Source organism: Dipodomys merriami, unplaced genomic scaffold (assembly GCF_024711535.1).
Source record: "Dipodomys merriami isolate MVZ:Mamm:240054 unplaced genomic scaffold, mDipMer1.0.p SCAF_176, whole genome shotgun sequence".
NCBI lineage: Eukaryota > Metazoa > Chordata > Mammalia > Rodentia > Heteromyidae > Dipodomys > Dipodomys merriami.
In genome coordinates this window covers 2,104,070-2,116,321 of record NW_027203115.1, presented here as the reverse complement: position 1 = coordinate 2,116,321, position 12,252 = coordinate 2,104,070, and the positions used below count along the sequence as shown (strand labels likewise).

Sequence of the window (12,252 nt, the reverse complement as noted above, 5' to 3'; positions counted from 1 at the left end):
CGCCTTGAGCTGAGGGACAGCGCCCAGGCCCAGAGTTCAAGCCCCACGACCGACAACAACAACAAAAAAAAAGTTTAACTTTTTATCATCAAAGTTTACAACTTCATTTCCTCTTCCCAAAAGTCATCAATTCCAAGAACCTTTTAATAAAATCTTAATAATTAAAGAAAAAAATTATATCCCATACTGGTGTCTCAGTAAACAATCTGAGAACCAAAGCCAACCCAGACAGGAAAGTTTATAGACTCTTCAATTCTTCACCAAAAAACCAGAAAAGGAGCTGTAGCTCCAGCGAAAAAGCTAAGGCCAAGTTTGAGCCCCAATACTATCACACACACACACATACATCATGGACAGTTGTTCAACAGCACAGGAGAGTTGGCAACCCTAAATCTTAAATTGTTCAAGGGTCAACTATACACATAAAAATTACTATTAACAAGCCAGGTTCACACCTGAATTCCTAGCTACTCAGGAAGCTGAGATCTGAGGATCATGGTTCAAAGCCAGCCCAGGCAGGAAAGTCTGTGAGACTCATCTCCAATAAACCACCAGAGAATCAGAAGTGGCGTTGTGGCTCAAGTGGTAGAGCGCTTGCCTTGAGCTGAAGAGCTAAGGGACAGCATTCAGGCTGAGTTCAAGCCCCACAGCAAGAACAAAAAAAGATTACTATTAACTATTTTTACATGTGTGTTTCAGTGGCAATAAGTATACTCAACTGTTATATAACCCTCATCACTATCCATCTCCAGAACTCTCGCCATCTACTGAAATTTTCTTTTTTTTTTGGGGGGGGGGGGGCGGGAGGGTCCGGTCATGGGGCCTGAACTCTGGGCCTGGGCGCTGTCCCTCAGCTCTTCAGCTCAAGGCTAGCGCTCTACCACTTGAGCCACAGCGCCACTTCCGGCTTTTTTCTTTTTGCTTATGTGGTGCTGAGGAATCGAACCCAGGGCCTCAGGCATGCAAGGCAAGCGCTCTACCACTGAGCCACCTTCCCAGCCCCTACTGAAAATTTCTATCTGTTCAATAGTAACACCTCCCCAGACCCCACTTCCAACCCATACAACCACTGCAAGTGTGTGTGTGTGTGTGTGTGTGTGTCTGTCTGTCTGTCTGTAAACATGGGGTGTGTGTGTGTGTCTGTCTGTCTGTCTGTCTTCAAACATGGGGTGTGTGTGTTCTTCTGATCTCAACCTCCAGAGTGGCTAAGATTACAGGTGTGAACCACCAGCATCCAACTATGTTTCCTTTTATTGTTTTTAACAGCTGGTGCTCTACCACTTGAGATACACTTCCAGTACCATGTGCCTGTTTTAGAAATTCATAAAAGCATTATCAGATAGCAGTTGTATCCTTTTGTGGCTGATTCTTTTTTTTTGGCTGATCAATTTTATTACTAATTTTAACTAAAAATCTTATTACCTAGCTTAGCCACCTGATCTTACTCATCACACTTGACGACTTTTTTTTTTTTTTTTTAATCTCCTAGGCACTGTCCCTCAGCTCTTCAGCTCAAGGCAAGCCTCTACCACTTGAGCCACAGCACCACTTCCAGGCTTTTCTGTTTATGTGGTGCTGAGGAATCAAACCCAGGGCCTCATGCGTCCAAGGCAAGCACTCTACCACTGAGCCACCTTCCCAGCCCCTTGACTACTTACTTCTAAGCTTAAATATATACTCAAAGTACCAACCTTTGTTTAACTGAAAAGGTGCAAAAGAATATCTCTACAGGTTCTGAAACTAACTCCAAGACAGGAATTCTCAAAATATTTTATACAATGATATTTCTGGTGGTTAGATTACTCAGAAAAGGACAATTCTCAAGTCACATGTGTCTTAAATTAACACTCAATTAAATATACACACATTCCAATATCTTGTGAAAGGTTTTTTTTGGTCGGTCGTGGGGCCTAAACTCTGGGCCTGGGCGCTGTCCCTGAGCTTTCAGCTCAAGGCTAGCGCTCTACCACTTGAGCCACAGCGCCACTTCCAGCTTTTTTTGCTTATGTGGTGCTGAAGAATCAAACCAGGGCCTCATGCACGCAAAGCAAGCACTCTACCACTGAGCCACCTTCCCAGCCCCTGTTAAGGGTATTAACAACAAATAGAAGAAGGCTGGCAAGCTGATGAATCCACAGCTGACTCTATGGGAGAAAAACTTACTTTCCAGCTCCTCCACCAAACGACAGGCCAGCAGAGTTCATCCCTGCCAGGACAAAGTAGCCCTGTACTACAGGAGACTCGCCCATGATGCACCTCATGTCTGGTGTGAAGGTCTCGGGGCAATTCACCAACTTCATGATCTCCAGAGTCTCCAATTCTGGCATCCTACGCAGGAGGGAACTCAACAGGGGCTCTGAGCAATCAAAACAAACCCAAACAATGTCCTCACCTTTGGGAAATAAAAACCTTTCAAGCCTTTATACTTTTTTACTTTCCTTTCAGAAAGGAAAGGTTTTTCTAAAAGCCAGCTGGGTCACTTGTCAGTAGATAGCTTCTGCAGTACATATCTGCAAAATGCTTGGCATAAACAGGAAAAAAAAAATTGTAGTAAGGACAAGATCTAGAGAGTAGCAAGTAATACACATGGCTATAGGCAGTAATCTGGAAGGGGTCAGCAAGAGCAGAAAAGCTCTGAAATGGCACTTAATTTCTATGAAAGGCAATGTTTTCTAAATTGACATAGGTGCAAAAAACAGATCCTCACCCTGTATTATGGTAAATCCATCTGGCCAATCCATGTTAACACTGGGCAGTGCTAACATGAAAACAGCTTGGAGCTGAATGACAGGAATGGGCATTCCCTTTACTGCTCTAGTTGCTTTGAAATATCCCTTAAGAAATGCTTATTAGGGGCTGGGAAGGTAGCTCAGCGGTAGAGTGCATGCCTTGCAAGCATGAGGCCCTGGGTTCGATTCCTCAGCACCACATAAACAGAAAAAGCCGGAAGTTGTGCTGAGGCTCCAGTGGTAGAGCGCTAGCCTTGAGCTGAAGAGCTGAGGGACAGCGCCCAGGCCCAGAGTTCAGGCCCCATGACCGGCAAAAAAAAAAAAATGCTTATTAAAAAAAAAGTTCAAGCTGGGCAGTGTGACACATCTGTAATCAGTACTCAGAAGGCTTAGATAGGAGAAATGTGAGTTCAAGATCAATTTAAGAGCTACATAGGGACACCCTGTCTCAAAGTCCATCAGGATGGGAGAAAGATTCTCTAGCAACCCCTTTCTATTTTTCAAATTTGGAACCATGTGACTTCATTTTTTAGTAAATAAAAAATTACTTTAAAATTTAACAGATGAGCTGGGGCGCTGGTGGCTCATGCCTGTAATCCTAGCTATTCAGGAGGCTGAGATCTGAGGACCATAGTTCAAAGCCAGCCTGGGCAAGAAAGGCCGTGAGACTCTTCTCCAATTAACCACCAGAAAACCTGAAGTGGTGCTGTGGCTCAAATGGTAGAGCGCTCTCCTTGAGCTCAAGAGCTGAGGGACAGTGATCATGTCCAGAGTTCAAGCCCCATGACCAACCAAAAAAAAAAATTAATAGATGACATTAATAAAAACAGTTCTGCTTTCTAAAAAAAAGCTAAGTTTCGTATGAAGTCTTACAAAAAAAGTCTCTTTCTAGCCCAAAATTTTAGCAATGGTTTTAGGTGAATAATGATCTACATCTGTTAAGACTATAGTCTCCTAAATATGCTAATGAATAATTTTATATCCTTAGACCAGGAAAGCCCTGCAGACTGACTGCCCTTTCTAACTATTATTGTACTTCATGGAGTAAATGAAATAAGGAGCTATTCCTGAAAATGTTTTGAAAAATATAAGATCTTACATATAGACGGCATTATTACAATGATTTACTTCACATACCAAAGTGATCCCAGTCTTCCTGCAGGTTCTGAATTTCCAGCTGGTTCTTGCCTTCAGTGAAAATAGGTTTTGGATTCTTCTCAAAACCCCCAGACAAGATGCCACCCTGCCAGTTCCGAATATAAATTCTTCCATCAGCATCTACAATAGCTAGGAAAGATAAATGACAAGAGAATAGAAGAGAAAAACACAAGTTTAGAAGCAAACCACCTTCCTGAGTAGAAAAAGAAACAAAAGCTCCTGAATGGCTTTACTAATGGAATAATAGCCAATAAGCAGAGGCATTAGTTAATTTTAAAATACCACTGGAGGTCATAGGAGAGAATCTTTCCATTCAGATTTTCAGAAAAAAGAGTTTCTTTAATTATCCCAATCCCTATCAAGAAGCTTTTGCTTCAAAACTGAACTATATGATAGTGACTGTGCTAAGCAAAAAAAAAAAAAGAGGAACTGCAGAGTTATTCCAGGTATTAAGACCTTTAAAATACCTTTTACAGTACCTGAACAGCTAAACCCCTCAAGTTTATGGTTTATCCATGATATTCCTAAACTTGATTGTATTCAAGTTAAAAACTCAAAATTAACATTTCAAATATTCCCAATGACTGTATTTGGGACAAAAGTTAGCTTGTGAAAATTCTTTATTCATTTTGGCAATCATTTCCCTAAACAGCTATCAAAAAAAGTTAGACTTGGTTCCATCTCCCTATAAACATGCTACAAAAAACTCTCTTTCAGACAACTTATACTTAAGACAGGATATTAGCAGACAGGATACTAGCAAGGAGATACAATTGTGAAGAAGTGAAAGTCCTCACTTGGTGTGGTGCTCTGCAGAGGGGTCGCCAAGGGGCGAGTCAGAAGGTAGAAGTGCTCACAGGCGTGTAACGGGATACTAACCGGCTCCTCGTTGGACAGACCTAGCTCATACGCCCACTAAAAATGGACAATTTGTGGGTAGGAAGAGGAACAGAAACACAAATGAGCAAGTTTGGCCTTTTGAAGAGTTTATTATTTATGTGTGTATGCTGGTCCTAGGGCTTGAACTCAGGGACTGGGTGCTGTGCCTGAGTTTTGCTCAAGGTTAGCACTAGCACCCTTCCACTTGAGCCACACTTCTGGCTTTTTGCTAGTTAACTGGAGATCAGAGTCTGTTAGATTTGAGTAGATTTATCTAGCTTTGAACCAAGATCCTAATGCCCAGGCCCAGAGTTCAAGCCCCACTACCAACCAAAAAAAAAAAGTCAAAGTTGAACCAATGTCTTCAGATCTTAACCTTCCCTTAGGACTAGGATTACAGATGTGAGGCACAGGTACCTGGCTTAACACTGCTTTTTTTTTTTTTTTTTTTGGCTAGAGCTCTGCCACTTTGAGCCACAGTACCCACTTCTGGTTTTTGAGTGGTTAATTGGAGATAAGAGAGTCTTACGGAGTTTTCTACCCAGGCAGGCTTTGAACTATGATCCTCAGATTTTAGCCTTCTAAGTAGCTAGGATTACAGGTATGAGCCACTGGTGCCTGGCAAAGCTATACTTTTTAAAACACAAAACTACCTTTCCATCAAAGAAGACAGATTTGCAAGTTAATCTAAAGAGGCCCTTTTAATAAATTGCCAAGTCTCAACTATAAAGCCCAAATCTCAATCATTAAATGAACTGCACCAGGCAAAAAGTACTTCCTAGATCATCTTAAGAATGGGGATGGGGCCGGGCGCCGGTGGCTCACGCCTGTAATCCTAGCTACTCAGGAGGCTGAGATCTGAGAATCGCGGTTCAAAGCCAGCCCGGGCAGGAAAGACCGTGAGACTCCTATCTCCAATAAACCACTAGAAAACCGGAAGTGGTGCTGTAGCTCAAGTGGTAGAGCGCTCGCCTTGAGCTGAAGAGCTGAGGGACAGCACCCAGGCCCAGAGTTCAAGCCCCACGACCGACAAAAAAAAAAAAAAAAAAAAAGAATGGGGATGGGGGAGCTGGGAAGGTAGCTCAGCGGTAGAGTGCTTGCCTTGCAAGCATGAGGCCCTGGGTTCGATTCCTCAGCACCACATAAACAGAAAAAGCTGGAAGGGGCGCTGCGGCTCCAGTGGTAGAGTGCTAGCCTTGAGCTGAAGAGCTGAGGGACAGCACCCAGGCCCAGGCCCAGAGTTCAGGCCCCATGACCGGCAAAAAAAAAAAAAAAAGAATGGGGATGGGAGGGTGGGGGGAGGATTGGGGGGGGGGGCTCGGAAGGATTGGGAAGGTGAAACAAAGGAGGCTACAATGCTTGATAAGAAATGTACTCATTATCTTGCCCATGTAATTGTAACCCCTCTGTACAGTTTTTCACAATAAACAAACAAACAAAAAAAAAATGGGGATGGGAACGTAGCTTAATGGTAGAGTGCTTGCCTAGAATGCATGAAAACCTGGGTTCAATTCCTCAGTACCACATAAGCAGAAAAAAGCCGGAAGTGGTGCTATGCGTCAAGTGGTAGGGTGCTAGCCTTAAGCAAAAGAAGCTCACAGACAGTGCCCTGACTTCAAGCCCTAGGACTTTTTGTTTTGTCAAAACAAAAAACAAAAAAGAACTCAGAATGGAAGGCAAGTCACCAATCTGCGTCAGAAGCAGAAGTAGCTTAGTGTCTGGAAACTGAATCCACAGTCTACACTCAACAAAATAGGCTAATGTTGGTTTTTTGTAGTTTGTAGAGCTTAAATGCAGGGCCTGGACACTGTACCTGAGCTCTTTTTCTTTTTTTTTTTTTTTTTTTTGGGGGGGGGGTCCGGTCATGGGGCCTGAACTCTGGGCCTGGGCGCTGTCCCTCAGCTCTTCAGCTCAAGGCTAGCACTCTTCCTCTTGAGCCACAGCGCCACTCCCAGCTTTTTTCTTTTTGCTTATGTGGTGCTGAGGACTGGAACCCAGGGTCTCATGCATGCAAGGCAAGCGCTCTACCACTGAGCCACCTTCCCAACCCCCTTGAGGCTCTTTTTCTTAAGGCTAGCACTCTACTACTTTGAAACACAGCTCTACTTCCAGTTTTTTGAGTGGTTAATTGGAGGTAAGAGTCTTTTGAGTGGTTAATTGGAGGTAAGAGTCTTATAGGGAGTTTTCTGCCTGGGCTGGCTTCCAACTGCAATCTCAGATCTCACCCTCCTGAGTAGCTAGGATCAAAGGCCTGAGCCACCAGTCCCTTTGCTAATGTTTTATTTGCTAGGTTGTAGAATGAAATGTAACACCAGAGAAAGATCCAAGGATTCATGTCAATGCCTGACTTTGGCTTTCTGACTGGCATCAATTTACGCAGTATTGAGGAAAGAAAAGGTCACAGATGCTTCTATCTGAGGCAAGTATAGGTTTCTAATTTAGAATATAAGAATTCTGAATTTCCACAGGGTTCTGGTAGCTCACACCTGTTATCCTAGCTACTTAGGAGGCTGAGATGTGAGGAGCACAGTTCAAAGCCAGCCCAGGCAGGAAAGTCCATGAGATTTTTTATCTCCAATAAACTACTCAGAAAAAGTGGAAGTGGCTCTGTGGCTAAAGTGGTAGAGCGCAAGCCTTTAGCACAGAGAGCTTCAGGGACAGAGCCCAAGCCCCAAGTTCAAGCGCCAGGACCAGAAAAAAAGGGAATTCTGAATTTCCTGGTCCCAACTAGTAAAATAGTACCTGCTGTCCTTTTTAGTCAGTCACATATTAATCTTGCATCTGTACACTCCCCCAAAACCACCAAAAACTAAATAAAAACCACCCAGCATTGAAATCCAAATAAAACCACCAAGCAATTCTGTTAACCTACCTGGCCAGCACAGTTGACAAAATATTGGCATTCTATCTGTCCTTTATCTGTCTCCACACCAGTAACTTGGCCTTTTTTCACCATTACATGAAGAATAGTTGTCCGATCATAAATCTGAACACCTGTGCCAAGGTAAATTATAGAAGAATGAATCCATCTTCTGATATTCCAGAATTAAGGTTTCTGCACATTTTCCACCACAAAGAAATACTGAGGGAGTCAAAGCTTTAATTTGAAAAACAAAACTCCCACTGAACATAGTAACTTGAGCCTCTAATCCTAGCTAATCCAGAGATAAGACAAAGAAGATCATAGTTCAATGCCATCCAGAGAAAAAACTTTATGAAACTCCATCTCAATAAAGAAGCTGGTGGGAGAAGGGGAGTGGGAAATGATAAGCAGGAGAAAATGAAGGAGGGGATAAATGTTTAAAAAGAAATATACTCATTACCTTATGTAACTGTAATCCCCATTCATCACCTTTAAAATAAATTAAAAAACAAAGAAGCCGTGTGCAGTGGTATATCCTGTCATCTGAGCTAAGTCTAAAATAGGAGGACTGTCATACAGGTGAAGGCCTCTGCAAAAAGTGGGTATCTCAAGATACAAAAAGATGCAAAAAGAACTGGATGCATGCTTAATGGTTAAGCACTTGTCTAACAGGCTCAAGGCCCTGAATTCAAACACCAATATTACAAACAACCCTAAAAAGCACCATCTTGAGACTGTTATTTGGTCTTGTCCAATACTGAAAATAGTAAGCTTATTTAAAAACACATTTTAATATAGCTGGGCGCTGGTGGCTCACGACTGTAATCCTAGCTACTCTGGAAGCTGAGATCTGAGGATCTCGGTTCAAAGCCAGCCATGAAAGGGCATGAAAGTCTGTGAGATTCTTATCTCCAATAAACCACTAGAAAACCGAAAGTGGCGCTGTGGCTCAAGTGGTAGCGTGCTCGCCTTGAGCTGAAGAGCACAGGGACAGGGCCCAAGCCCAGAGTTCAAGCCCCATGACCGACAAAAAATAAAAATAAGAGAAATAAAAACAGACTTTACTGCATAATCACTAAATGCTAGCAATCAAATATGGAACAAGAACAAGTTCAAATTTTACTCTGCCCACATCATGAATCATATTATCCTAAGTATATAATACTCTGGACACTAATAAGCTTCCTTGTCATTCATTCTGATTCTGGCTCACAAGTTAAACTATGGATTAAATACTCAAGGTATGTTCTAACTTGAGAGTGCCTCAGGTGTGTGTGTGGCACCAGTGGGGGGGGGGGGGGGGATTTCCTTAAGACTCAACTACATTAATCAGCACTAAAAGTAGTTCTTTATAATTTGGACAAATGTAGCCTCAAGGGAAAATACTTACTGTATTTTAAAATTTAGCAATGCCAGGCACCAATGGCTCATGCATGTAATACTAGCTACCTATCAGGAGGCTGAGATCTGAGGGTCATAGATCAAAGCCAGTCCGGGCAGAAAAGTCTATGAGACCAAGTAGCTAACAAAAAGCCATAAATAGAAGTGTGGCTGAAGTAGTAGGTCCCTACCCTTGAGCAAAAGAGCTCAGGAACAGTGCCCAGGCCAGGTTCAAGCCCAGGAGCAGTGCAAAAGAAAAAAGTAGTGTTCAAAAAACGTGAAGCTGAATACCCCATACCCCACTGAGGAAAAGTTTCACAAACTTCAGTTGGTGTTGTTGCCTATTAAGACCCTTACTTAGATAAGCTCTTCCCAAACCAATGTTAAGAAAACACAAAGCTCACCGTTCTGGGAAGCAGCACTTGCAAGGGCAAGAGCCACATCAGCAGAGGATACCACTGCATCCTCAGGAACATGCATGGCCCCCACCAGGTCGTGCACATTGAGGAGAGGGTGAAGTTCAGCCACTTTCTTGGGAGAGATGATCTCAGAAGGGATGCCTATAACACTGCCACAGAACACAAGGGAACAATAATATTCACATGCCACAGAGGTCAAGTTAGTAAAGTCAGGATGGGCTTCTAGCCTCTTACATACTTCAGCCTTGAGTTGATACGCTTCAAAGAGATTAGCCGGTCCTGCGTTTGGGCCAGAGAAATTGAGCCTGTTCTTATGTAACCTGTAAGAAAAAGTGGTAGAGAACTAGTCTTAAGCACTTCAAAGCTCAGGGACAACAAACACTCAGGCTTTGAGTTTAAGCTCCGTGACCAAAAAGTCTCACAGGCTTTCCTGCCTGGGCTGGCTTTGAACTGTGATCTTCCTATCCAGCCTCCTAAGTAGCTAGTACTATAGGCGTGAGCCATCAGCACTCAGCTAAAACTGAAATCTTAATTACCCTATCTCCAGGAAAACCTGCTATAGGACTATATACAGTAAGCACTAAGAGTTTGGGGACAGGTAAATCAATAAAGGGCAGATTACCTGCTTACCTGTTTGGATCCCTGTTTCTTGCTCTAACTGATGGTAGAGTTTGTTTGAATAGTCTGCCATCTTCTGCTCGATAGTCAAGTGTCTGGCAGTGCTCACAATTCCAGCACAGAATCTAGTAGAGCCTGCAGCCAACCTACAGGATAGATAAAATGCTGGTATACTCATATATCTGTGAATACAAGTTCAAGGTTCCCAACTATAGCATTGCTTGTAATATCAAAAGATAGAAACAGAGCTGAGCACAGTGGCTCAAGCCTATAATTAGTTATTTGGGAGGCAGAGGTAGGGGATAAGGGAATCACAGTTAAAGGCCAGCTAGGTATAAAAGTTCAAGAAACTCCATCTTGCCAGGTGCCAGTGGCTTTGCTATCCTAATGAAAATGGTATAGGTTTTTCTCATTCCCTCTCTTCTGTAATAATGTCTTACCAATAGCTAGTCTAAATATTGCTCAGTAGCATGTGAAAAATCAAGGTGAAATCTCCTATACTTTGTTTTATAATGCCTAACACCACATCTGTTTTCTGGTTTTTGAAGAGCAGATTTCAATAAAATCAAATGTCTTAGAAGGATGCGTGTCTGTGTTCCCAGCACATCTTTTCTTACTCTCATTTGTGGTAGTCATCTAACAACCTAAATCCTAAGGCTTATGAGCTGAACAAAGGTGGCTACTTTCTGCTCATTTTTCTGTTTTTTTTTTTTAACTTTAAAACAGTTTTAGATTTCCAGAAAAACTGTGAAGACAGAGTTCCAATGTACCTTTAACTGCCTTTCACTCATTACTAATTTCTTCACTAAAAATGTTTCACTTAACCAATATTCATACATCAGTATTAACTGTCTCCTCATTCTTCTCTTTGCTGTGACAATCTGACTTTCCTTGGTTTTAGTGAACAATTGACCGTTTAGGAGTTGGTTTTGTTTTGTGCTAATCCTGGGTCCTGAAATCATGGTGTGGACACTATCTTGAGCTTTTATTTGCTTAAGGCTGACACTACTACTTGAACCACAACTCTACATCTAGCTTTTTGGTGGCTAATTGGAGATAACAGTGTCACAAACATTCCTACCTAGGCTGATTTTAAACTATAATCTTCAGATCCCAGCCTCCTGAGTAGCTAAGATTATAGGCGTGAAACACTGCTGCTTCATGTTTTTTGTTTTTTGGGGGAGGGGTTTTTTGGCCTAATAGATTTTTTTTTTGCAACATTTTAGATTTTTACAAGAATTTGTGTTTATCAAATATTGTGGGCTGTATTTAAATGAACAACGATCTGTCCAGCCTTACCTGCCCTGCTCCAAAAGGATAATATCCTTCCATCCCATCTTGGAGAGGTGATAGGCCACAGATGTGCCCATGATTCCACCCCCACAGATGACCACCTGGGCCTGGGCAGGCAGGGAAACAGACTGAGCCTCGGCAGCTGTCATGTTGCATCTTGCTGAGGACCAATTCTGCCATCCTGAACTGGTTTTTTGTCTTCGAACAATAGACAGCAATCGGAAAAGCATCACGTCTGTCACTAACCAGATGTGCTTTCATTCAGCTAAGGAAGTCCCAAGAAGTCAAACTAAACAGAAAAGAAAACATATTTCATTCCAATAATTCAAACTAGACAGAAAAATATATTTCATTCCATTTAACACAGTAGGAGTAATAAGAAAAAAACATTTAGCAAGTTAAGCTGGGCAACAATGGCTCACGCAATAATCCTAGCTATTCAGGAGGCTGAGCATCAAGGATCACAGTTTGAAGCCAGCATGGGCAGGAAATAAGCCGAAACAAAACAAAAACAGAAGTAGAGCTGTGGCTCAAATGGTAGAGGGCTATCCTGGAGCAAAAAAAAAAAAGCTCTCAGGCACTGGTGGCTCACATCTGTTAATTCTGGTTACTCAGGAGGCGGAGATCTAAGGATTGTACTTCAAAGCCACCCCAGGCAGAAAAGTCCATGAGACTCTTATCTCCAATTAACAGCCAGAAAACCAGAAGTGTCCCTGTGGCTCAAAGTGGTAGAGTGCACCCAAGCCCTGAGTCCAAACCCCACGGCTGACAGCCCCTCAAACCGCCCCCTCAAAACAAAGCTGAAGACAGCACTCAGGCCCCAAGTTCAAGTCCTAGGACTGGCACAAAAAAAAATAATAATAAATTTTTTTATTTTTTATTTTTTGGGTCCAGTCATGGGGCCTGAACTCTG

General features: G+C 42.5%; 1 protein-coding gene across 1 annotated transcript in view; it reads right to left on the bottom strand.

Moving 5' to 3' along the window:
* Pdpr (pyruvate dehydrogenase phosphatase regulatory subunit) overlaps nucleotides 1-12,252 on the bottom strand; it is a 39,342-nt gene that overhangs the window by 21,026 nt on the left and 6,064 nt on the right. Inside the window, exons 2-9 of the mRNA XM_070026280.1 lie at nucleotides 11,346-11,628; nucleotides 10,059-10,192; nucleotides 9,667-9,748; nucleotides 9,414-9,577; nucleotides 7,639-7,760; nucleotides 4,685-4,802; nucleotides 3,867-4,016; nucleotides 2,164-2,356 (exon numbers count right to left, since the gene is read on the bottom strand). Of these exons, the coding sequence (XP_069882381.1) occupies nucleotides 2,164-2,356; nucleotides 3,867-4,016; nucleotides 4,685-4,802; nucleotides 7,639-7,760; nucleotides 9,414-9,577; nucleotides 9,667-9,748; nucleotides 10,059-10,192; nucleotides 11,346-11,569 (1,187 nt within the window). The 5' untranslated portion in view covers nucleotides 11,570-11,628. The remainder of the gene's footprint in view (nucleotides 1-2,163; nucleotides 2,357-3,866; nucleotides 4,017-4,684; nucleotides 4,803-7,638; nucleotides 7,761-9,413; nucleotides 9,578-9,666; nucleotides 9,749-10,058; nucleotides 10,193-11,345; nucleotides 11,629-12,252) is intronic.